A 26899-nucleotide genomic window follows, 5' to 3' on the forward strand; every position below is an offset into this window, starting at 1 on the left:
GATTAGTTATGTGGTATGCATATAGAGTAAAAATCGTTTCCGGAGTAGTTCTCTGCAACTACTGGCTGGAATTCAATGAAACTTTATGGGAATCATCAATATTAAGAGGAGATACGCATATCATCGGCTTGTTCCGGTCAGACTCTTTAACTCGAGAGTTATGGCCCTTGATTAGTTATGCAGTATGCATATGGAGTAAAAATCGTTTCCGCGCTACTTCTCTGCAACTACTGGCTGGAATTCAACAAAACTTTATGGGAACCTTCAATACCAAGAGGAGATGTGCATATCGTCGGCTTGTTCCGGTCAGACACTTTAACTTAGAGTTATGGCCCTTGATTAGTTATGCGATATGCATATGGAGTAAAAATTGTTTCCGCAATACTTCTCTGCAACTTCTGGCTGGAATTCAACAAAACTTTATGGGAACCTTCAATACCAAGAGGAGATGCGCATATCGTCGGCTTGTTCCGATCCGACCCTTTAACTCAGAGTTATGGCCCTTGATTAGTTATGTAGTATGCATATAAGAGTAAAAATCGTTTCTGCACTACTTCTCTGCAACTACTGGCTGGAATTCAACAAAACTTTATGGGAACCTTCAATACCAAGAGGAGATGGGCATATCGTCGGCTTGTTCCGGTCAGACACTTAAATTCAGAGTTATGGCCCTTGATTAGTTATGCAGTATGCATATGGAGTAAAAATCGTTTCCGCGCTACTTTTCTGCAACTACTGGCTGGAATTCAACGAAACTTTATGGGAACCTTCAATACCAAGAGGAGATGGGCATATCGTTGGCTTGTTCCGGTCAGACACTTTGAACTCAGAATTATGGCCCTTGATTAGTTATGCAGTATCCATATAGAAAAATATTTGTTTCCTCGCTACTTCTCTGCTACTACTGGCTGGAATTCAATGAAACTTTATGGGATACTAAGAGGAGATTTGCATATAGTTGCCTTGTTCCGGTCAGATACTTATAACTCAGATTTATGGCCCTTGATTAGTTATGTAGTATGCATACATCTCATTGGCATTTCCAGATTTTACTATTTAACACAAAGTTATGGCTCTGTTATTGCCCTGAATAATTATCAAGTTCAAAGAATATTACTGTTTATGCCATGATTAATATATAAATAAAGCCTTATGTCTTCAGTTGTTGTGTTAATAATAACCAGTACTCGGCGGGGGAAATAAATGCAACGAATTTGCTTGTTCCATTCAGTTTGAATTTTCGGAAAATAATGTGAATGCCTGCTAATAATGCCAGTCTGTGCTACTTGCTTAGTGTATTTTTTACGGGCCCTGGGCTTGCATGCTACAGCTCAATTGTCGAGCTATAACTTGTACAATATAAATCTTGAAAGTTGTGACCCTAGTCATGATGCCGTGTACTTGTGGTGCAATTGAAAACAAATATTTCAAGTTAAATATTACTCTGAAGTTTAAAAAAAATAGCTTATTTAAAGGCAAGTAGAAAAGCTCTATCTATATGCATTATACAGTAAAACTAACCAGTTCTTGATAGCAAAACAAGAGCCCAGATGAGGTAAGAATTGGCAGAGGAAGGCTTCATTTCATTCCCGTTCAAGATGTTGCAGCTAACACCTACCTAAAGGCTTACATAGATGAAAATGTCCAGGTGCGTAGGGTAGCCCGACTTACTCAGTGGTTCTACTTAGGCCTTGCTCTTGTTTGAAATAATGCACAGTAGGGCATCAGAGGTCTTCCTCCACAAGTTAAGCTGGAAAGTCGTATGACCTCTAAAGTGTTTGTGCGATGTAACCTCGGTCTCGCCCAAAAAAAAATCTAACAATAGTCGAGCTAAAAACAACATTGTTCAATGAATCTATACAACTCATTGTTGATAGTAAATGATATTAAAACAACACAAAATAAATTGATTCCTAAATTTATATTGTTTCTCGGCATGTAAACACAAACATTTTATCACAGATTTTGAGAAAATAACTCCTGGAATGGATCACAAGTCATTCCAAAACTACATTGTATAACAATAATGCAGTGGCAATAAATTAACATATAACAAAAATATACAATAAACATAATCAGCTGCAATAAAATCTTTAATTATTGTTCATTTAAAATAATGAAATATTCAAGTTCTTTAAGATCAGAATGGAAATAAAATCCGAAATAAAAATAGAAAGTCGTTTCTGCATACTTAATTGTCTTGGAAATATATTTGTAAGAAAATCTTAAAACTGTTGATAAAAGATTATTTTGTATGATGCATAGATAGTGCATATTTACAGCTACCTTCGTTATGAACTATTTCTATTGACAATATTGGCTATAATTTATGATGTCATTCTTATAAAAAATCTTGCATTAATTTGACTAAGGTGAAAAATGTTGGTTCTCAGTTCATTCATGTACAGCAAAAACTGGATAAATGTAATAGCAAATGTTTAAAATGTATATGGATATTTGTGAAATATTGAATAAAAATCTAAGATATATTTTTTTGTGAACACATATAATATTGGACGGAATGTATTCTAATATAACTTTAATACAATGATAAAATTAGAAATGATAAACATGATCTCTCATAAATTAGAACAAAAACGAAATCTTTCATGTAAACCAAACATTATCACAACAGTTTGTTGGGACGGAATGTAATAATAATAACTGTAAATTTATACCTAGAAAAATGACTGACAAAAAGTTCATCATTGCAACCATTACAATGTTCTAAGTTAAGTTTGAAGTTACATCAAGCTTCCATATCAACATATGACCATCATAATAATCCAAGCATATTACACACATTAAAATAAATTTACCTATCTAAGATCTATAATATATGGTAAGCAGTTTTTGAAATACTTACAGTATTCCATTCATGTAAATACAGAGTAAAGAAAAAATATTAATTGCTGTTACACTATATTAACATCTTATAACATTTTAATAATGAGACATTGAAGTTTTTGCTAGTTATAGATATTAAAATAAACACTAATACAAACAACTTTACTGCACAATAAAGAAAAAAATCGTAATCGCTATCTCAATATATAAGTTATCTTTTCCAACAATATGGTCCTATCAAAAAGAATATACTCCTTTGAAAGAAGACGAATAATGTCCTAACACAATAAGACAAGATAGGTGTAAGAAGAAGAACGTTGAGGTAGAAGTAAATGTTACCATGGTTACAAGTGACAGAAGATTGCACTCTTACATGTTTACATGTAACAAACATTGATATATTAATTACCAGTAATTCAGCAAGCGTTGCAGTAATTTCGTTCCTAATTTAGATACGTACAGTATACATAGGTCTGTTCATGGAAAGAATGACCCTTTGATTTATAACTAATTGAGTTTGTTAAATAAAAGGTAAATTTACAGTAACAACAACATGAAAGGTAACAAAGTCGTTTTTATACACTGAAAGAAACGTTACAACTTATATGAAAGACGCTACAATGTTTTGATTTATTTCTAATCAAGTTAACACTTACCACCCTAAATAACTTAAATGGACTTGTCCATAATTCAATCTGGACAAGGCCAGTCATCATTCTTAGGGAATATCAAAATACATGTATGTACTTCTTAAATAGCCAACAATGTAGGCCATGACAAGGTGGTACAGTAGTACTGGCAGATCTTGGTCTACACTGGTCGCACGAGAAGATTGTGTTGCTGCTAGCAGACTCTGCATTAACAAGGTCATCAAACTATAACGTTTGACCCTATCTTACATATGTAGAGACATTATATCACATGGAAATGTTCTTACTGAAAATCGAAAACTGTAAGAACATATACATGTACAATGATATGTCTCCTCTGGTAGAGTTGATGGAAAACAATAGTAATGTACGGCCTTCCTTACCAATCAAAGCAAATGATGTTCATTAATAGTTTTTCAGTACATTTATAAAGACTGTACTGGTATGAATTCATGCAATCCCAGATCTATTACTGTTACTGTAATTTACACTATTTAATACAATTGATGATAATGTCTGCGGAATTCAACATTCTAGTTGTTGAAATTTTTTACATTCCGGTGAATATCAATGTCACAGAATCAATTTGTGACATTCTGACTTGTGTAATAAGAGAGATGTGACATTCTGATTTATGTTACAGTAGATATGTGACATTTAATGCGTTTCTATTGGTGTCTGTGTATATTACGTTTCAGATGAGCAGACGTGATTCTCAAACGGGCCCTGTGGTTCCCGGCCTCTATAACCCTCCTCTGTGTAATTGGTGCATGACCTTTGAACCCACTCACCTGAAATACATGATACAATCAGGTCAATATTCAACAAATTGACATAAAATAATAGTTTGACTAAAAAACAGTACATGTAGTTAAATTCTTTATACCTTGATATAGTCATGCATGGTACATTTTCAATATAATATGCATAAAGAATTAAAATGTACTATTCACATTAGATCAAAGAGGAGTGATGTCCATCATTTAAAGGTATTATTGATCAACGATATTCAAACACTAGCAATTATTATTTTATCAATTAAATACAAAAAGTTCTTTCAATATTTTGCAAATTAAATTTTTAGAGGTTAAATTACATTTTAGAAGAAGCTTGAAAGTTGTTTGAAGATATAAACCAGTAAATATGTTCTGGTCCATGTAACTCTATATTATTCATAATCAATTACAGCACATGTATTCCATTCGCATAAACTATAATTATATTACTTTAATAAGCACCCTTACTTTGCATATAATATGCAGTGCATTTAGCTACAGTAATGTTTCATTTATATCTAAACAATATTTAAAATCTATTTACAGAAAAGAATTTATCATGAGTGGCTCCATGTACATGTTAATTAGGAGTGAAAATCAGTATAAATAAGAGACAATTATTTCGCTTAAACAATTTTGCAATGCTTCTACTCTATACCCCCCCCCCCCCGGTACATCTAACACACTGATCATATGACAGCTGTCGAAGAGTATAGATACACACTTCAGATTGTCCCGTTCTACAGAATACACACTTCATATTGTCCCAGAGTACAGATACACACTTCAGATTGTCCCGGACTACAGAATACACGCTTCAAATTGTACCAGACTACAGAATACACACTACACATTGTCCCGGACTACATAATACACGCTTCACATCGTCCCGGACTACAGAATACACACTTCACATTGCCCCCGACTACAGAATACACGCTTCACATTGCCCCCGACTACAGAATTCACACTTCACATTGTCCTGGATTACAGAATACACACTTCACATCGTCCCGGACTACAGAATACACATTTCACATCGTCCCGGACTACAGAATACACACTTCACATTGTCCCGGAGTACAGATTCACACTTCAAAATGTCCCAGAGTATAGATAGATAAAGTACACACTTCAGATATCCCTAAATTTGCACACTTCAAACAAGGAGAGATAAGCTTGTCAGAGAAAGATGTGAAACAAGTTACTTATAGAGGAACAGGGAAACTTCATAGAGGGATAGCTGTTGGGGTTTGCCTTTAATTTGTATGAAACATAATGGCTTCCAACAGTAACAAAACTGATTACATGCTGGCAAAAAAGTATTAAATCATATATGAACAAGTTGCTGAAGCAGATAATTAAATGGATGGATGTCAAACAAAACTTTAGTTTTATTTCAAGGAGTTACAAAGGGTTATTCCAGAGAAGGAAAAAGAAAGTACTCAAAAGCAAGCCTTAATGGTATTTCACACCTACAGGGACATGTATGACAACATTTTGGCTAATCCCTAATATCAGTGTTTGTTAACTACCTGTATATGATACTGTTTCAAACATTATCTAGACATTTAAAATCTTGGTAATTAATGGTAAGACAGTTATCTAGTCATGGCTCTGTTACAACAAGATTATAATTATGATTATTGTGATAATGTGGAATAAAAACCAAATATGATAGCTCACAATGAATACAGTGTGACATTAGTAAATTGATCTGGTTTATTTGTTTGAAGGCGGAGTATCATTCACAGCTTACCAACTCATGTAATATATGTTACCCTTGGCAACTGAAATATACATACAACCTATTTTTAGAATTATTTTACAACAAAAGCAGGTATATAACCCACTGACTTGCATCTCTTGACATTCATAATGTGTACAAATATCCTCCATAATTAACATATATTTTATACACACTACCCTTTACCATTTCCCCCTCATCACAGGTGCATGATACCCCATTACCACTTTCAAGACTTATATGACCTAATGGATATTGCACTTACAAATATATACCATCTTCTGAATATTGTACATGTTAATTATATTTATACCCCAACTATCATGTTACCTTTTGCACTTAAAGCAGCACACCTCCAGAAGAGTTAATACAATTTTAAAGACTTTAAACTTATGGAAAATATATCTACAGTTTAAATGACCACAATCCAAGTAAATTGTTTAATGTTTTATGCAAAATATGGAATAATTTACTCCTCATTATTAATGGACTGAGAAAATACGTGTTAGCATATTTTGAAAAGTTACAGGTCATTACTTTGTAATGTGTATTATGCTAGGTTACATCACTTTGACAACATCTTTACCATTAAAACAATTTTTAAGTTGTCTCCAGATGAGCCAAATTTGTTCAAGAAGATCAAACTTAAGTAAAATGTACTTAATTTTTTAAGAAAAGTAAAAAGATTCAAGATTCAACTCACCATATTTGTACTGCATGAGTACTGCACTAAGGGCTATTTTTTCTTATTTTGACCTGTTTTTGGTTGTTTACGTGGATTGCAGGTGCTGTTTGCAATGTTTAAATTACTTTCTTTGTTCACTTCACAATTTTTCACTTTAAAATACATTTTTCAAAATTTTCATGAAAATTAGCATGAATCTGGAAGCATGCTTCTTTAATAAAAACTTAACACAAATCTGGAGATGTGCTTCTTTAAACTAAAATTAGAACAGTACAACTTTTTTTTGCTTAACACAAAGTCATACAGAAATGTCTTTAAAGTGATAGCAATTTATGTTCAAGTCTTCAATTACAAGGAAATATATTTCCTAGGGCAGCAAAGCAGAATTGCTATATGAATGCACAGAAAGTTTTTGTTGAAAGCAAAAGAATATTGTGCAGGAAATGTCAAGATATCAAATTATTTTACCCTTGTTAAAGATGAGATTTTGCCACTCAATATCTCTGAAAACATGCAACATCTTATTTCAATAACTATGTTTCTAAAACAGCTGGTTAGAATTGATAACATTCAAACAATGTTAACATTAAATCTGTAAAACATGCAATATTACTAACAAAAATAACAATGTGTTATACTTACACAATGGTTACATACTGAGAAATGACAGGACATTTGGTTATATAACAGTTACAGGGAGGGTAAAAAATTAACCTGTAGGACCTAGGAATAGGGGGAGAAAAAAACATTACCCTTTTTACTAGTTTTAGAGAAAATATAAACAAAGGAGTAAAAACTTTTAACCACTGTATAAATAAAGTTTACTTATTGTTCCGACATTTTCACAAAAAAAAAAAAAATTACAAATAAACAATAAATGTTAAGCTGCACAATAGTTTATACAAATATATGTCTTAGTCTAGATAAACCACGAAGTATACACATATAGAAAAGCAGAGACCAAACAATGAGCAAATATAAACAGCTTGTGTAACGCATAAAATATAGAAAGCAGTCCAAGACAGATCCAGATAAGTTAAAAGTAACTAGAATAAAGAAGACAGTTACAGGCAATATTATGTTACATGTATTATGTCCCTTTGATGAACCTTCTCACCAATATCAAAACAAGAGGTTATTAATGATATAAATTATCAACCAGACAATGCCATCTCTACTTGATAAAAAAAAGTTCCCACATTATCTACAGGATCTGGATCTGCCCTAGAAATGTTTTGGATACGCTCTAGTGGTGGTTTTTGTAGCTTACCCTTTGGATCACGGCACTAAGCCATTTTAAATTTAACAGAGCCACCACACTTTTCCTGGGCAAGCTGTCAAGCAGTTTACCAGTACTAGATGCCTTTACAAGGAACTGCTAGTTCTTCTGTACATGCCAGCACAGCAGTAGTACAGTGCAAATGACCATAGAAAGGATTTCATAATCAATCACAATGAAAGTGACTTGCACCGTCCGTGAATGGAACCCTGGTCACAGTTCAATGCTCTTCATATCAAGTTAACTAGGCGGTGCTTATACGTTTGTCATACGTTTGCCCCTGACATGTTATAGGTCTGCCCCGACATACTAAAGGTCTGCCCCTGACATTTCATAACTTTACCCCTGACATTAAATAGGCGTAAACATGCCTTCAAATACCACCCAGACATATCCTAGACCCGCCCCCAAAGACAACATCTACTAGCTTTATATTAACAACAAATATCAGAAATCTTACACAATCTTGTGAAGGTTTATTTTCTTGTTGTATAATTTCCTCACATTCAATATCTTCCTGTTAGCATCAATTTTGAATAAAAGAAAATGTGAATTTAGACAATTCTTAAAAATGTTATAGTTTTTTCTTTTTCTTTTTCAAACATGAGAAGAAATATTGTAGCTGTATTGTATTGTATTGACAATCCACATTAAGACTTTTATATCCAAAAGTTTATTTGTTCACTCAATATTTCAATTTATTCAGGATATTGAATTTTCTGTCAAAATTAGCTGCTAAAACCAATTAATATTTAAGATAGATAAGCAGTGAAATGGCAAGATTATTCCAATCATCCGGACAGAAATTGAACTTTGATGAAGATAACAATGTAGCTTAAACATATACAAGAATAAATCTTTAACATATTTGAATTAAAGAGTTGAGAAAAGATAATTGCACAATTATTTAGCAAGAACTTCAGGTAGCTTTAGAGACAGGTGCATTATTCGAGGTAGCAGTAACAAGTTATGTGGTAAGTTTTGGTGTACTGAACAGACAGGTGTGTGTAAAGTTAGGACATATAGAAACATTGTTAGATATTGTAAAGGAACATAGATGTTTAGTTAACATAAACTTTATGGAAATGAACAAAAAACAAGAAGCGCCGCAATGCGACGAAAACCAGGTTTTCAACGACCAAGTTTTGATGTGACAGAAATCAATAGGTCAAAGTGCACTGAAGTTATTGAGTAGAAGCTGAAAATTCTATTGTAAGCAAATGACCTTGAACTTGCTCCCAGATATCTAAGTGGCAATCCAAAGCTGCCACTCAGCAAGTTTGGTGTCAAAAGGTCAAAGCAAACTCAAGTTATAACATGAAAACTAAATACATTAACCTTGATCACAGACACCTGGGTAGCAATCCCAAGCTGCCTCTTGATATAAGCTACCCATTCATCAAGTTTGGTGTCAATAGGCCAAAGCAAACTCAAGTTATTGAGCGGAAACTGAATTTCTATTTTTAGTAACAGTGACCTTGACCTTGATCACAGACACCTGGGTAGCAATCCCAAGCTGCCTCTTGATATAAGCTACCCATTCATCAAGTTTGGTGTCAATAGGCCAAAGCAAACTCAAGTTATTGAGCGGAAACTGAATTTCTATTTTTAGTAACAGTGACCTTGACCTTGATCACAGACACCTGGGTAGCAATCCCAAGCTGCCTCTTGATATAAGCTATCTATACACCAAGTTTGGTGTCAATAGGTCAAAGCAAACTCAAGTTATTGAGCGGAAACTGAATTTCTATTTTTAGTAACAGTGACCTTGACCTTGGTCACAGACACCTGGGTAGCAATCCTAAGCTGCCTCTTGATATAAGCTATCCATACATCAAGTTTGGTGTCAATAGGCCAAAGCAAACTCAAGTTATGGAGCGGAAACTGAATTTCTATTTTTAGTAACAGTGACCTTGACCTTGATCACAGACATCTGGGTAGCAATCCCAAGCTGCGTCTTGATATAGGCTATCCATACACCAAGTTTGGTGTCAATAGGTCAAAGCAAACTCAAGTTATTGAGCGGAAACTGAATTTCTATTTTTAGTAACAGTGACCTTGACCTTGATCACAGACACCTGGGTAGCAATCCCAAGCTGCCTCTTGATATAAGCTATCCATACACCAAGTTTGGTGTCAATAGGCCAAAGCAAACTCAAGTTATTGAGCGGAAACTGAATTTCTATTTTTAGTAACAGTGACCTTGACCTTGATCACAGACACCTGGATAGCGATCCCAAGCTGCCTCTTGATATAAGCTACCTACACACCAAGTTTGGTGTCAATAGGTCAAAGCAAACTCAAGTTATTGAGCGGAAACTGAATTTCTATTTTTAGTAACAGTGACCTTGACCTTGATCACAGACACCTGGGTAGCAATCCCAAGCTGCCTCTTGATATAAGCTATCCATACACCAAGTTTGGTGTCAATAGGCCAAAGCAAACTCAAGTTATTGAGCGGAAACTGAATTTCTATTTTTAGTAACAGTGACCTTGACCTTGATCACAGACACCTGGATAGCAATCCCAAGCTGCCTCTTGATATAAGCTACCTACACACCAAGTTTGGTGTCAATAGGTCAAAAGCAAACTCAAGTTATTGAGCGGAAACCAAAAGTTGACGCCTGCCCGCCCGCCCGCCTGCCCGCCCGCCCGCCCGCCCGCCGACTTCGGCATTACAATAACCCGGTTTTCGTTGAAAACCTGGTTAAAAATAAAAGTTAAGGTATAACAGATGAGAGATTTACCTTTCCGTCTTCAGTAAGAAATGAGGATCTCTAGAATGAGTTAGCATATATGTTCCTTTAACTTACAGCATTTCTTACAAGTGTTTCTTTCTATTTATTTTGAAACACTTTCTTTTACTTAGAGAAAATACTATCTAATTTAAGAAAACTTTCATTTTTAGAAATTTTAAAAGTATTACATTCATTATGACCATCTTAAAATAAAGTATGCAAGTATATACATCCTTTGTTATATATATGAAATATTATGTTGTAGTAGCTTTCTGAGGCTCTGTATTTTGCTACGAGCAGCGGTGGAAAATTGATATCTCGCGAGACCGGAGGTAGAGCGAGATATCAATTTTCCAACGTTGCGAGTAGAAAAATACATAGTCTCAGAAAACTACTACAACATAATATTCCTTTTATTATATACCTTTTTGTTTTATTTAGAAAATGAAATGTAGTTGTCAAGAAATAAAATCATGACTGACAGATGAATACGTAATTCTTGCAAACTGGCCACGCCTTAAATAATTTTGGTTCCCGTTTCCAAATGCAACGTTATACAAAGCTAAGATCGGAACCAACGTCAAAAATAGTCCGACATTTCCATATATGGTACCGTATTTGTCACTAACATAATACGGAAATTTCTATCCGTTGAAGCGTATTTGCGCTTCAATATTTGCGTGTATTTTAGGGGGAAAATGTATAGGTATATAATAAATGACGTTTCCTACAGTTTGATAATGTTTCCTCAAATGTGCACATCATTTGAGTGCTATGTGCACATCATTTGGATATGTGCACATCATTTGAGTGCTAGACTATTTCAACTATTTATTATCTAAAAAGCTTTCAAAATAAAATAATCATTCAGTTTTGCCTCAAGTTTAACTTCATACATCAGTAGTTTAAGTTCAGCCAAACTAATCCGAATGTGATTTTGTAAAACTCTCATTATGTCAAGAAATAAGTTTTATTTAAGATTTAAGAAACAATTAGTCCTTGAAGTTGAAATTGTCAATGAAAATCTATTTATATTTAAGCAGCATTAGACAACGTCAAGGTATTAATTTGTAAAAGAAATATAAATTGAGAATTTTTAATGTAAAAATTAAATGTTATTAGAAATGTGTCCTTTGGACACAGATGCCCCCACTCATCTATGGCTATATGGCCACAACAGTCATATACTTTAAAAGTACTAACACATTGAATCATTTATAAGACTGACAAACCTGTTCTCAGATCAGATGATGATTTAAGCATAAGTTTGCCCAAGCAAATTCTATAATCTATAATAGTTGAAATTTACCAATTTTCACATATATACAAGCAAAACCCCAGATGCACAACTGCACATGCTGACCAACATTCATGTAAAATTTCACCTTTTTAGGACAAATACTTTTTGAACTATGCACACAAATCCAGGGCAATAATACTCTGACAAAACTGAAAACTGATCAACATTCCTGTACTAGCTCAAGCACTTTTAGTGCTACATGTGACACAACATTTAGGAACAGACAAACAAGAGGGCCATGATGGCCCTGAAGTCGCTCACCTGTATATAGGCCCCCCGCAGCGGGGCCAGTTTAAACCCCATTGCTTTCATTTGAACAAACTTGGAAGACACCCATTAGAAGATGTTTCATGTTAGACATCAAACGTCTAGCTCGTTGGAATTTTTTAAAAAGATGTTTTTTAAGTTTTTTCTTTACACATATATTTAAAAACAATGACACCCCTGGGGCGGGGCCAATTTTGACCCCAGGGCTCTTATTTTAACAAACTTGGTAGACATCCATTAGAACATGTTTCATGCTAAATATCTTAGCTCTAGCTCTTTGGGTTCTTTAAATGAAGATTTTTAAGTTTTTACTATATGCATATAGGAAAAATCAATGACCCCCTGGGGCGGGGCCAATTTTGACCTCAGGGCTTTTATTGTCCCCCGCCTTTTCGAAGAAAAAAGGGGGATATAGTAATAGGCTCCGTCCGTCTGTCCGTCCGTCACACTTTTGTGTCCGGTCCATAACATTGTCATTTATCAAAGGAATCTGAAATAACTTGGCACAAATGTTTGTTATAATAAGTCGATGTGTCATGCCCAACAACCAGACCCCTACCTCCAGGGTCAAGGTCGCACTTGCTCATTCAAGGTCAATATTGTCTATTTGAGGATATATGTTGTGTCCGGTCCATAACTTTCTTATCTTTGAAGGGATTTTGTAAATACTTGCCACAATTGTTCACAATAATGAGACGATGTGTCATGCGCAACAACCGGTCACCTACCTCCAAGGTCAAGGTCACACTTGGAGGTCAAAGATTAACATAGTCTATTACAGGGTATATTTTGTGTCCGGTCCATAACTTTGTCATTTATCAAAGGAATCTGAAATAACTTGGCACAAATGTTTGTTATAATAAGTCGATGTGTCATGCCCAACAACCAGACCCCTACCTCCAAGTTCAAGGTCGCACTTGCTCATTCAAGGTCAACATTGTCTATTTGAGGATATATGTTGTGTCCGGTCCATAACTTTCTTATCTTTGAAGGGATTTTGTAAATACTTGCCACAATTGTTCACAATAATGAGACAATGTGTCATGTGCAACAACTGGTCACCTACCTCCAAGGTCAAGGTCACACTTGGAGGTCAAAGATTAACATAGTCTATTACAGGGTATATTTTGTGTCCTTCCATAACTTTTTTATAGATCAAAGGATTTTGTAAATACTTGCCACAAATAGTCACTATAGTAAGACAATGTGTCATGCGCAACATCTGCATCCCTACCTCCCAAGTTCAAGGTCACACTTAGAGGTCAAAAGTTTACGTATTCTGTTTTAGGGTATATTTTGTACTTCTTCAGGATTTTGAAATAACTAGGCACAAATAGTCACAATAATAAGACAATATGTCAGATACAATACCTGCACCCCTACCTCCTAGGTCAAGGTCACACTTAGAGGTCAAAGATTAACAGAGTCTGTTATATGGTTTATTTTGTGTCCCGTCTATAACTTCTTCATAGATCAAGGGATTTTGAAAATACTTGGCTAAAATAGTCACAATGATAAGATAATATGTCATGCATAACACATGTGTCCTTACCTCCAAGGTCAAGGTCACACATAGAGGTCAAACATTTACATACTCTGTAATAGGGTATATTTTGTGTCCAGTCCATAACCTGGGATTTTAAAAATACCTTGCACAAATAATCACAATAATAAGATGATATGTCAGGTGCAAAACATGGGCCCCCTACCTCCAAGGTCACACTTAGAGATCAAAGATTGACATAGTCTGTTATAGGGTATATTTTGTGTCCGATCTATAACTTCTACATAGTTCAAGGGATTTTGAAATTACTTAGCACAAATAGTAATATTAATTAGATGATATGTCATACACAACACCAGTTCTTCACCCCTACCTTTAAGGTCAAGGTCACACTTAGAGGTCAAAGGTTAACATGATAGAATTTTACATTCCATGTTTCATTTTACTAGTATTTCTTTAATAAATTCATTGTTGCATTTGTAGATCTAGCATTGATCATAATTTTGGAATGAAAGTCCTGACAGCCATACCTCAATCTTTTGAAATAGCGCAATTTTATGCTTCATATAAAACTTCCCCGAGGCAGGGGACGTTGGTAATTCTGTTACAAATTCTTGTTTAAACAAACTTTGTAGACACCCATTAGAAGATGTTTTATGCTAAATATCTTAGCTCTAGCTCTTTGGGTTCTTTAAAAGAAGATTTTTTAAGTTTTTACTATATACATATAGGGAAAATCAATGAACCCCTGGGGCGGGGCCAATTTTGACCCCAGGGATTTTATTTGAACAAACTTGGTAGACACTCACTATAAGATGTTTCATGCCAAATATCTAAGCTCTAGCTCTTTGGGTTTTTTGGAAGAAGATATTTAAAGTTTTTTCTTTTCGTTGCCATGGCAACCAGAGTTCTGCATAGAATGGAATTCTTTGAACAACTTTGTTAAGGCTTCACACAAGGAACAACCCTGTGAAGTTTCATTATGATCTGCCTTATGGTTTCAGAGGAGATGTCGTTTTAAAAGTGTGAACGGACAACGGACGACGTATGATGGACCACAGACGAAGAGTGATCCTAACAGCTCACCCTGAGCATATGCTCAGGTGAGCTAACAAGGGCAAATCTAAAAACTCCCCCTCCCTCCAGAGTGGGGGCATCAAAATTAATCAGATGAAAGGCTTTATAGCTTTTTTTTTCCAATCAGAATTTCATCCAAATTTCCGAGTTATGAAGATCAACAAACTATCATAAAATATTGCAGACAGGTAAGTGATACTATAATTGACATGTGACAATCTCTTGTTGATGTAAAACAGAAACACTGTGAGTTAACTTACATGTACAGACAACTGTTGTCTTGGTGCTGCTGCTGGTTGTTGTTGTTGTACAGGTTGACTGGGTGGGGTAGTATTTGGCACAATACCATCTGCAGCTGAAACATTTAAAGTTCGAGTTCCATATGTATAAACACAGCAAGAGAATAGATTAACCCTTAAACTGCTGAATTTCTTAAATGGACTTGTCCAGTTTCTTTTTTTTTTGGACTGACCAGCATCAATTTTTGGGACGTCAAATTGAAAATTTGAAGTAGAGCCTGATAAGACTGCATGTGTATTCAGGTTGGTGTGGCTCTATACTGGTGACAAAGGCTGATCACCTTCAATTCTAGCAGGGTCAGAGTTCAGAATTTCACTAAATGGAAAACATATCAGGACAATTCAAATTATGTAATGCCTTAAAAACTACTTTTAATTTTATTATTAAAATTATTTATTTATCTATCCAGCTACAATATATATATGTGTATTTTTTGATTTCATACACTTTTTGGAAGTAAGATTTTCTGATGTTGAACAACAGTAACTTACTTTTCAGTTTATCATTTAGTCTGTCCAGGGATTCCATCAATCTCTGTTCTTCTACTGACAATGCAGACCTCACTGCAATAAACAATGTTATATACTTATATGTCACATACCTATATGGACATGTTATTACCTACACTAATTTCAGCATTCTGTTATGTTTCCTGTAATAATGTACATGTAACTTGTAATATTCAACATGCGTTTTTACTACAAGAATATTAAGCTGATATACATGTATGTGAAAGGATTACCTTTAGGTTGAGGTCTAGCAGAGTTATAGGCAAGTTGTCTAGCTTGAGCCTCCTCCATCGCCTCGTGTATTCTACTCTCTGATACAGACTGTTCCGCTAACTGTTCCGCTGCCAGAAATCCTGCCATACTCTCTGATACTGAAAATAAGCATATTATACTTTGACGTAATCACCTGACGTTTGTTTTTTTTTTAAAGTCTCTTTCTTAAAAAATGAAAAGAATATCCTATAGCTCTGAATTGTTTTTCTCGTCATTAAAACATGGTACAGTTAGGGTTTAGGTTAGTGTATGAAAACCGACAAAATGAAGAACAGAAGCTGTATGTATTCAAGCTTCCATGAGATGTCTGCTCAGCGAATTGATGCCATAAAAGTTGTTAAATATATTGACTGATGGGTTAAACCATGAAAAGCTTGTTAATGTAATAAGACTTATATATGTAAATATATGAGAAATTGATAACCTACCATCAGCACCATTTATAAGAGGCCCTGTTGGCTGAGGTTCTGAATTACTCTGAATAGGAGCCTGATAAACTGTATATCCTTGCTGCTGTTGTTGTTGTTGTTGTCTTGACTTCAAACTGTTTGGGTTAGGTTGTTGTTTTCTTTGTTGTAGCAGACCGTAACGTCTTGTGTATGTATTAGGTGTATTTTCAAGTGAATTTTGTCTGCGTATTGCAGGGTTATTGTTGTTATTGTATCCTGGTTGCTGGGCAACTCTGTTTAAACTGTTAAACTGACCTAATGCATTGCCGTCTATATATGTATGGGCGACTGGAGCAGCCTGACGTGCACTTGCACTTTGACTCTCTGCCTGAGGGGCGTCAGGTGTGGCCTGGGAGTTTCTACTTAAACAAGTGCGTAATTTATCCCACAGAAAGTTAATTTCTTCATCAGTTGGCGTTCTATCTATTCGTACACCATTCTCATCATATACAGCACCTTCATATTTAGAATTATTTCCACCTTGTGACGGACCACTCACACTGCCTGCTGGGACAGGACCAGTCTTATTATAACCAGGATAAATGAAAGGAACACTTTCATTCTTGGGCATTACTATACTTGATACAGCGTAGTTTCCTTTTTGTTGTGGCTGGGTATAACTGACAGAATTGACGGCATACACCGACGCTGGGGCTACAGTTAAAGCAGTCTGATTGGCTCTTGCCATCGCAGGAACTTTCTCCATAAAGTTACTATTGACAACTGTAACTTTCTCGTTTGGATTATCTAGAAGCTGTGTACTTTGTGTAATGATATGTGCAGCAGCCTGGGGTCTAACAACCTGTGTTTTAGCTCGAGGAATCGTGCTTGTACGTACATTTGTGGCACTTGTAGCACGAGGAGGTTTACTGTCTATCTTAGGTGATAAATTCTTTGTTGTAACAGCAGATACTGGGCGAGGTGGCTTGTGATGAACTGAATCTAAACATAGAATTCCTTATGTCAAACATTATAGTAAATTTTCATGTGATAAAATATTGATTCATGTTTTAAAATTACTGTGACTTTTTTTCTCTAAGAATTAATTTGTCATTTAAAACTGTAGTTATTGTTATTAACTTATTTTAGATTTAATCTTTAGATCTACTTTGAATGTTCTTGCAAATGTTGGTATTAAATTGCCCAAAACATTTACCAAGTGATCTCTGCGGGAAAATTATGCAACATTAATTAACAGTCAGTAACAAACAAACAAAATATATTTACTAGATGGACTTTACAAGATTGTGACAACAGTTATTTTAAAATATTAGAACAGTTTGAACATACTTTATTGTTGTAATAACATACCATCATTTCTCTTGTGGAACAGTTTACTGTCACTGTATCCACTAGGCTCGGGTTCATCATATGTTAAATCAGCAAATCTTACATTCTTCTTTGTAGGCTGAAATTACATATAAACTCTTAATTACAGATCATATATAACTCAATATGTTCAATACATAGTGACTGATTAAATAAAATAATTATCACCCTGAAAAAGAAACATAAGTTATTAAACTAGCCTAGTAGATTGGAACAAAGACCAATAATAAGTTTTACTATTTGTATGTTTATATAAACATTGCATAATTACAAATGCATGTTAACATTTATAACATGTGCATATCAAAGGATATTTTTTCTGTAAAATATACTTTTTTAAAGAACAAACAAAACAAACATTTATTTCAGTAGAAAATTTGTTGAAATCACATGCTCCCCATATAAATGCTCCCCTGATATAAAGTATATCTTTACTCTCCTCACAAGAAATATATTGTTAATCATCCCATGTGATATAGCTTTACTCGGTATTTTCCCCACTAGGCTGTACTCTCCCCACAAGAAATATATCATTTAAGGCTGTACTCTTCCCAAGACAAACACATTTTAACCCTTCTGTCTGTATAAAAGGTAAAACTATGATAAGAAATGCTCCTATTGTTCAACAAAGCAGTGAAGTGTATAACAAAGCAAAGAAAGGTGAAATTCTGATTTTCTGATCCAACCAAAGATAAGCAAAATGTTGGAAAAATCAGAAAACATTTAATATACTACAAATTTTCAATAAGTCTCTACTTTTTATAACTTAACAATGATATATGCATGTACCAGTATGAAACAAATGAAACAAAATAAAATAGGTCTGTTTGGGTTACAGGCCAGAAACTGTTTCACGCTATTTCAATAATACCTTTAAGTTTACTAATGTTTCAGGAATATATTTGTTCTTGTCTGTTCACAGTAACTAAATGCAATTATTTCTGCCGCAAGTATTTATATAACACTAAAGAGTCAAATTTATATCCTTCCATCTGAACAAATCAAGTTTGCAAAACAATACAAAGAAAAATATACTCTACCAATACTATATTAGTATCTACCCATCAAAAAATTGTAACAATGTTTTGAATGAGAATAAATTAATGTATCTAAAACATGTAATGATAGAAGATTGGTTTCTATAGTCATTCTTGGATAAACATAACACCATTATACTAATATGTATATTATAACAAGAGGGCCATGATGGCCCTGAGGTCGCTCAGCTGTATATAGGCCCCTGGAGTGGGGCCAGTTTAAACCCAGGGCTTTTATTTGAACAAACTTGGAAGAACACCCATTTAGAAGATGTTTCATGATGTTTAGTTTTTACTACACACATAAAATGAAAAACAATGATCTCTCCGCCCCCCCCCTTCCCTCCCCCTTCCCTTCACTCCCCCCCCCCCCGGCAGGACCAATTTTAACCCAAGGGCTTTTATTTGAACAAACTTGGTGGACACCCATAAGAAGATGTTTCATGCTAAACATCTAAGATCTAGCTCATCGGGTTTTTTAAAAGAAGATTTTTTAAGTGTTTACTATACACATATAGTTAAAAACAATGACAGCCTGGGGTGGGGCCAGTATTGACCCCAGGGCTTTTATTTGAACAAACTTTGTAGACACTTACTAGAAGATGTTTCATGCTTAATATCTAAACTAGCTATTTTGGTTTTTTCAAAGAAGATTTTTAAGTTTTTGCTATACACATATAAGGAAAATCAATGACCCCCCGGGCGGGGCCAATTTTGACCCCAGGGCTTTTATTTGAACAAACTTGGTAGACACCCATTAGAACATGTTTCATGCTAAATATCTTAGCTCTAGCTCTTTGAGTTCTTTAAAAGAAGATTTTTTAAGTTTTTACTATTTGCATATAGGGAAATTCAATGACCCCCTGGGGCGGGGCCAAATTTGACCCCAGGGCTTTTATTTGAACAACTTGGTAGACACTCACTAGAAGATGTTTCATGCTAAATATCTTAGCTCTAGCTCTTTGGGTTCTGTAAAAGAAGATTTTTTAAGTTTTTACTACAAGCATATTGGGAAAATCAATGACCCCCGGGGCGGGGCCAATTTTGACCCCAGGGCTTTTATTTGAACAAACTTGGTAGACACCCTTTAGAACATGTTTCATGCTATATATCTTAGCTGTAGCTCTTTGAGTTCTTTAAAAGAAGATTTTTTAAGTTTTTACTATTTGCATATAGGGAAATTCAATGACCCCCTGGGGCGGGGCCAAATTTGACCCCAGGGTTTTATTTGAACAAACTTGGTAGACACTCACTAGAAGATGTTTCATGCCAAATATCTAAGCTCTAGCTCTTAGGGTTTTTTAAAAGAAGATATTTAAAGTTTTTTCTTTCGGTTGCCATGGCAACCAGAGCTCTGCATGGAGTTAAATTCTTTGAACAATTTTTAAAGGTGACCACCAAAGGAACATTCCTGTGAAGTTTGGATGAAATTGGCTCAGTGGTTTATGAGGAGATGTCATTTAAAGTAAAAGTTTACGGACGGACGCCGGACGAAAAGCGATCACAAAAGCTCAACCTGTCACTTTGTGACAGGTGAGCTAATAAAATCTGTTTATATGTAAAGAAAATAACTGTTCAACAAAAAAAACCTTCAAAGGAGCATTACTTTCATACATTTTCATAAGTTCATAAGCTTTATGTATGAAAACCTTGAAATTTAGGAAAATACCTGAAAACCTTTACCCATGTATTATTATTCAAGTTGATAATCATGACATATGAAATAAATGTAGTATATCAATGAGACACTTGGCATTGTTAAAATTAGCACCTGTCTTCATGTTTATATTGTAAAACATGCAGTTAATACACACATGTCAATATTTCTAAATGTATATATGATTTTATTAATTTATCATTATTGACAATCATTTTATGATGATAATTATGGGATACTAGTGTATATTTCACAGACATATATATAGTGTCATTGATACTTATATAGTTCACTCACAAACACAACAATGGGATATAACTATAGTTTATAACTGTAATATATTAACAATGGATTCATTATTGTCTATTTGAAATGAAGCTGCAAAGAAAATCTTAAAGCAAAATCGAGGAATAAAAACGGGAATATCAATATATTTCCACACAATGTAACTATTGTTGAGAATCATATAATCTAAAATGATGAGTTAAACAGAAACAGCTGATTCCAGACAACTAAATACTTTTTGTAGAAAAAAAAACATACAACCTATCATATTCATGTTGTAAATATTTTATATTTAGCTCAGTCTATCCAGCATTATTTTACACTAAACAGTTTACTTTGATGCTGCATTATCTTTACATTGCTCTACATACATTTTAAAACAACCAGTTAAGATTTGAGATCTGCCTGCATGAAAGCAGCCCAGAGAGACATTTTCATTTATCAAGCAGTCGAAAATGAGTTGTAACTTGTTTTAAAACAACAACTGAAGAACATCAAATTCTGGACGGCCAGAACTACATGTTACTGAAAGCATACAATAAGTAATATCTACATACGGAGAAGAGATAGAAAATATAACTGCTGAAGCAGAAAATAATGCTGTGAATATTGCATTAAAAACTGTAGAGGTGTCAAATTAAACCTCAATTAAATAATCTGTAAGCTTTGATCTGCAGCTACATTTATTTCTGTGAATATCCATTTCAGATCACATGATTCTCCACATTATATAATGTCTGTTAATAATTAAAGCATAATAATGAATCCACATCTAGTAAACAATGATTGTATATTGAAGCATGCATGGTGTCACATACCGTCCCTGCAGGATTCTTAAGTCTCTCCCTCTCTCTTAGCATCTATTTATAGTAACATTTACAATATTTATATATACATAAACTACCACACACATCTACAGATATATAATATACCAGAACAATGATAGTAAAGCTTGATTAATATACAATCAAATACAACAACATACATTCTTCTAGAAGTAGTTTTGTCAACAGAATCTACATATTTTCACACATCCCTTTAATCTTTTTTTCATTTCACTCCTATGAATAAATTGAAATATTGAGAGAAAAATAAACATAATTTTCATTATAAATTTTCAATAACTGTAAATTTCCAAAATGAAAAACTTACATTTTGTTGATACCATAAATAATTCACAAACATTTAAAGGAAAACAATTATTATAATTTGGTATATTCATCATGTCCTGATATGAAAATACAACACTACAACATCATGCTAATCAAACAAACATCGATAAAAAAGTGACTCATCCTTCACATCTATGTGACAAAATAAAGTCATAGTGCCAAACCTTTCCTTTAAATCAAGACAACAGTGCAAAATCTGTAAACATGTATTTACAGTACTCTATGCTCAAATATTTCCATATCTCACTCTACACAGTGCTGACTGATAAAATCAAATGTATTATACAACAATGACATGGACAACCTACCCTTTGTTCCTTCTCTTCAGCACTGGTCTGCAGATGAACACGAGTAATCTCCAAGCTGTCACGTATTTCCTTCATATTGCCCGCAGAACAAGACTTCTTTAATATACCACCAGTCTTCTTGCCACTTCCTGTACGCTTTAAGATACTCCTTACTTCTATAATATTATAAAACAAACATTAGAATAGTTAAATTTTCAATAAAATCTCAATAACTTTTTTTTTTTGATATGCGGAAAATATTATATTAAACATTTATTACATATTAAAGAAAATACAATTAATGCAAGGGCATGAGAAATTTCATCAATGTTCAAAAATATAAAGTATATATTAGAGTATAAAATATATAAGAGTATAAAACATTATCTGAATCAAAAATGCTTTTTTCATATTGACCATACTGAAGATATTCAACAAGTATAAAGACTAAGTTCAAAGAATCATATTTTCTCAAATTCTTTAACCACTTATTTCAACAGACACTGCATGAAACTATTGATTGTACAGTCTATATGAGCCGCGTCACGACAAAACCAACGTTATGCGTTTGCGACCAGCATGGATCCAGACCAGCCTGCGCATCCGCGTAGTCTGATCAGGATCCATGCTGTTCGCTATCAGTTTCTCTACTTGTAATAGGGTTTGTAAGCGAACAGCATGGATCCTGATCAGACTGCGCTACTGCGCAGGCTGGTCTGGATCCATGCTGGTCACAAATGCATTTCGTTGGTTTTGTTGTGACGCAGCTCATATGTAATATTAAAGTAGTTACTGGTACCTTTAGGTTCTGGTTCCCGTTCCTCGCAGATCGTACTGACAGAATCTGTATCTCCCGGATCATCTCCATTCACCATCGGTTCTGTTGTCGCCATCTTTAAATGGGTCGCTAGCTCCTCCGGTAAACCCCATGTCACATTTCCATTTGTTTTACCAGTATCACCATTAGTTGTTACAGTACTAGGTGTATCTTGTTTGGTATTTGTGCCGTTGGTCAGTTGTTGTCTGGCACTATATGCTGCACCGTATGAATTATAATAAGCAGCATGTATTGGAGGTTTAGAATTGGTAACGGACGTTGAAGATGGCCTTGAACCAGCAGAATTTGTTTTCGAAACTTGTGTGGACTTAACATCTGACACACTGGTATCAGTCGGGTTCCTGGAAACTGGCGAGGAAGTTTTACTGTTGGATTGTGGTGTTACAGATAATCCTGATGTTACTGTTTCTAAGAAAGACAGACTTTTCTCTTGCATATTTCTAGGTGGATTTGTGTATTCTGTTCTGTTTATTGTAGAATTTGTGTCAATTAATTGTGTTGCACTAACAATGTTTGTCTGAGGTACACTAGACTGGCGATTATCACTTACTGATGTAGTTGACTTTGAACTTTGAACATTAGAGTTCATCATTGGAACAGTTGTGTTTGTTTGTGTATTTTTACCAGTATATGGACTTGTATGTGTAACAAAGGTTGATGTTGTAGTGGTTACAGTGCTAGCAGGAGTAGGTGGGTGGGGTGAAGGTGTTCCCCAGGCTTTCAACTGAAGGGGTTTTTTCCTTTTAGGTTTTTTCTTTTTTTTTTCACTATCTAAAATACCCCGGGGCCAACCCGTTTTTTGTTGGGCCCAAAATAAAAAAAGGGGAGGGTTGGGTTTCTGCCCCGTTAAACGGTTTTCCCCTTTTTTGTTGTCTCTTAAATTTTGTCCTTTTTTTGGCGGTTTTATAATTTGTTGCTTTTAAAAAGTTTTTGTTGCCTTTGGGTTCTGTTCTAAAGCCCCTTGATCTTTTTCCCGGGTTTTTGTTTTTTTTGTTGCTGGCAAAATTTGTTTAATTTTTGTTGTTCTTGGAAAACTGTAAATTTTATTTCTTTCTGGGCTCCCGGATAAAAACTTTTTTGTTCTTTAAATTTTTTTGATCTTTTGGGTTGGGGTTTTTTTGTGGGGGGCTTGGCATTTGAAGGGATTTATAAGGGGGGTCAATGGGTTTTTTTGGGGTCCCAAAACTTTCTTTTCACCATTTAAAAATATGTGAGTTGTTTCCATATATTTTTATCTCATCTTTACTTTTATCAGCAAACGTCACATTTTTGGCACCATTTACAACATTACTACTTTCATTTTTTTTGCGTCATAAATGCATTAAGATCACAACTTTGACGAAGAGTGTCACTTGTGTCTCCGTCCTCTAGGCTGTCAACTGTTGAAAGACTTTTCACTCCTATCTAATCCATTACCTTCATTTTGTTCGTAATTTATTACATTTTTATCCACTTCTATTTCTTTCATTATCTGTTTATTGAATTCTCGTAATGTTTTTTGTTGTTGTTCAAGCAATGACTGTTGGTACGATTCTAACTGTTGCCTCGAATAAGTTACGACTGTTTGTTTAAGTTACGTAAAACTTTTTATGCAGTTTTCTGTTTGTTGGTAACCATTTCCATTATTGATACTAGGATGGGGATATTTTTGAAATTTTTGGTTTTTCTCAGGGGGTCTTTTAGTTCTGGTCTGTAGGAAAAGGGGGAAGGGAGGGGTGGGAAATTGGGTTTCGAGGGTTCCCAGCCGAGCCTTGGGCCTTTTTAAATGGGCCCGGGGGTAAATCGAACAATTTTTGGGGATGGGCAAGTTTTGTGTGATATTGGTTCGTCCTTTGGGGGACCATCTTCCACCTGGGAAAATATATAAAAAAACATAAAATGACAAAAAAAAAGTTTTCTCATTCCAAAAAAATTTCCCAAAAAACTTAAAAAAAGTTTACTTAATTAAAGGGAAAAAAACCTTAAAATAATTTGGTTTAAAAAAGGGAAACTGGGGAATTTTTAATGTTATTTTTTTCTGGTTTTTTAATTGAAATTTTTCAAAAAGGTTTTTTGTTTAATTTTTTCAAAAAATGGTTAAAATATGTGTAAAAATTTTTTTGATTTAATTTTGGGAAAATTTTTAAGTTTACCCTTTTAATTTTTTAAAACCCTTTAATTTAAATTTCCTTTTTGGGTTTCCCAAACCAAAAGGGTTTCCTTTTTAAAATTTAATATCTTGAATTCTGCAAAAAATCTTTAAAAAAGTAACTGCCAAATTTTTATGTATTTTTAAAAAACTCTTCAAATTAAGTTTTTATTAATATATGAAAGGAAAAATATAAAGTAAAACTATCAAAAAGACAAAAAAAAGCAAAAATCTCAACTTTAAAAATTTAAATACTTAAAATTTTTAGTTTTTAAAAAAAAATTTCCGTATAAAAAAATACATTTCTTGTACTAAATTGTTTTCCCCTTTGGGAAAGGTTTTTACTTTGGTTTTTTGTGACCTTTTCTGGAAAATTTTTTTGTAGCTCTTTTTTTTTTTCTTTTCGGGGTTTTTGGCCCAAAAATATTTTTGTGTCTTTTCTCCTCCCCGTTCAGCCTCCGGGTTTTTTTCTTTACAGCAAAGGGGCTCTGAAAAAAAATGTAAAATGTATATAATTAGGTAAACAATTTAAAAAGATTTTTTAGTAATTGAATTTTCCCTTAAATTTTCATTTGTCGGGTTTAAATTAAAACTAAATTAATACATTTGGGAAAAGTACATTGGGGATTTGAAATTTGTTTTTCCCCCCGGGAAAATATTTTGTTTAAAAAAATTTCCAGTATTAAATTTGGGGTTTAGTGGGTTCAGTATTTAAAGGGGAAATAATCCTTGTAAAAATAAATATTCCAAAGTTGCAACCAGCTTACAGTGTAAAGGACCAACCACCAAGGAAAGATTATTCTGTTCAGAAACTTACATGAACCTGATAAGTAAGAATTACAGCTTTCAATACTTATCCCAGTTTTTATAACTTCATTTTCATATTTCAAGGTTTTCATAGATGACATAAAAAAAACAACAATATATTATAACTAACATCTAATTTTCAAAGTATTTAAGATGAATTTCACCAAATTGGCCACATAAAATTAATTCTTTACACACATGCCACATCCAGGACTTAAGACCTAATGAGTCCCATATAGAACAACTTGGTTACAATTTGCAATGTATAGTATTAAAATCCATGTTTTTAAAAATAAAATGGTATGCTATCATCTCTTGACTTAAACATTCTTTTTTTGCAAAAGAAATCAAATCACTTTTTTATGTTTTCATCGTTATAAGTCATAGTTTTTTACCTTTCATTTTGTGTTAGGTTAATCAAAGATTTGTGTCTGTTGGTGGATTAAAATTAATATAACCTTATTTAAAAACTTCAGCAATTTGTTACAAATCCATAACCCCTTAGTCCTTTCAACTGGGCAAGCCTTTAAAGCTTAATGACCAACTTATCATTGGCAAAAATATTTTAATGAAAAAATGTGGGACACAAAAAAACAACAGCAATTGCATATCTTTCCATGGGCAAAATATAAAAATCCCTTTTAATGTCAAAGAGATTAAATTAATCATTATGTACCTTTGATAATTTTTTAATAGGATGGGTAAATTTTCATGCTTTAAACTGTTGGGAAACATTTAAACTTGAATTTTTAACTTTTGAAAAATCTATTTATTATCAAGTTTTAATTTTGGGAAGGGTATTCAAAAAGATTATTGGGGGTTTGAAAATTTTTAAATTTTTAAAAAGGGTATTTGCTTGGGCCCATTTGAAATGAAAAAAAGGGGTTGAAAAAAGGAAAAAATTGATTGGGTAACAAATTAAAGAAAAAGGGGGTGGGAAACTAATTAAAAAATAAAA

At 33.9% G+C, this 26899-nt stretch overlaps 1 protein-coding gene across 1 annotated transcript; it reads right to left on the minus strand.

The window, feature by feature from the left end:
* Positions 1-1906: 1906 nt before the first annotated feature.
* On the minus strand, positions 1907-24428 carry LOC132723905 (mucin-5AC-like). Its single transcript, XM_060708718.1, has 12 exons — positions 24423-24428; positions 22968-23730; positions 22190-22344; positions 21528-21569; positions 17713-17809; positions 16381-17343; positions 15913-16050; positions 15662-15733; positions 15131-15225; positions 10732-10761; positions 8445-8501; positions 1907-4288 (listed from the first exon to the last, which is right to left on the minus strand). The coding sequence occupies exons 1-12, from the start codon at positions 24426-24428 to the stop codon at positions 4166-4168; spliced, it is 2541 nt and encodes an 846-aa protein (XP_060564701.1). The 3' UTR covers positions 1907-4165.
* Positions 24429-26899: the final 2471 nt, after the last annotated feature.

This window comes from Ruditapes philippinarum, unplaced genomic scaffold, assembly GCF_026571515.1.
Source record: "Ruditapes philippinarum isolate M1 unplaced genomic scaffold, ASM2657151v2 ctg5852_1_1_1_1, whole genome shotgun sequence".
Taxonomy (NCBI): Eukaryota; Metazoa; Mollusca; class Bivalvia; order Venerida; family Veneridae; genus Ruditapes; species Ruditapes philippinarum.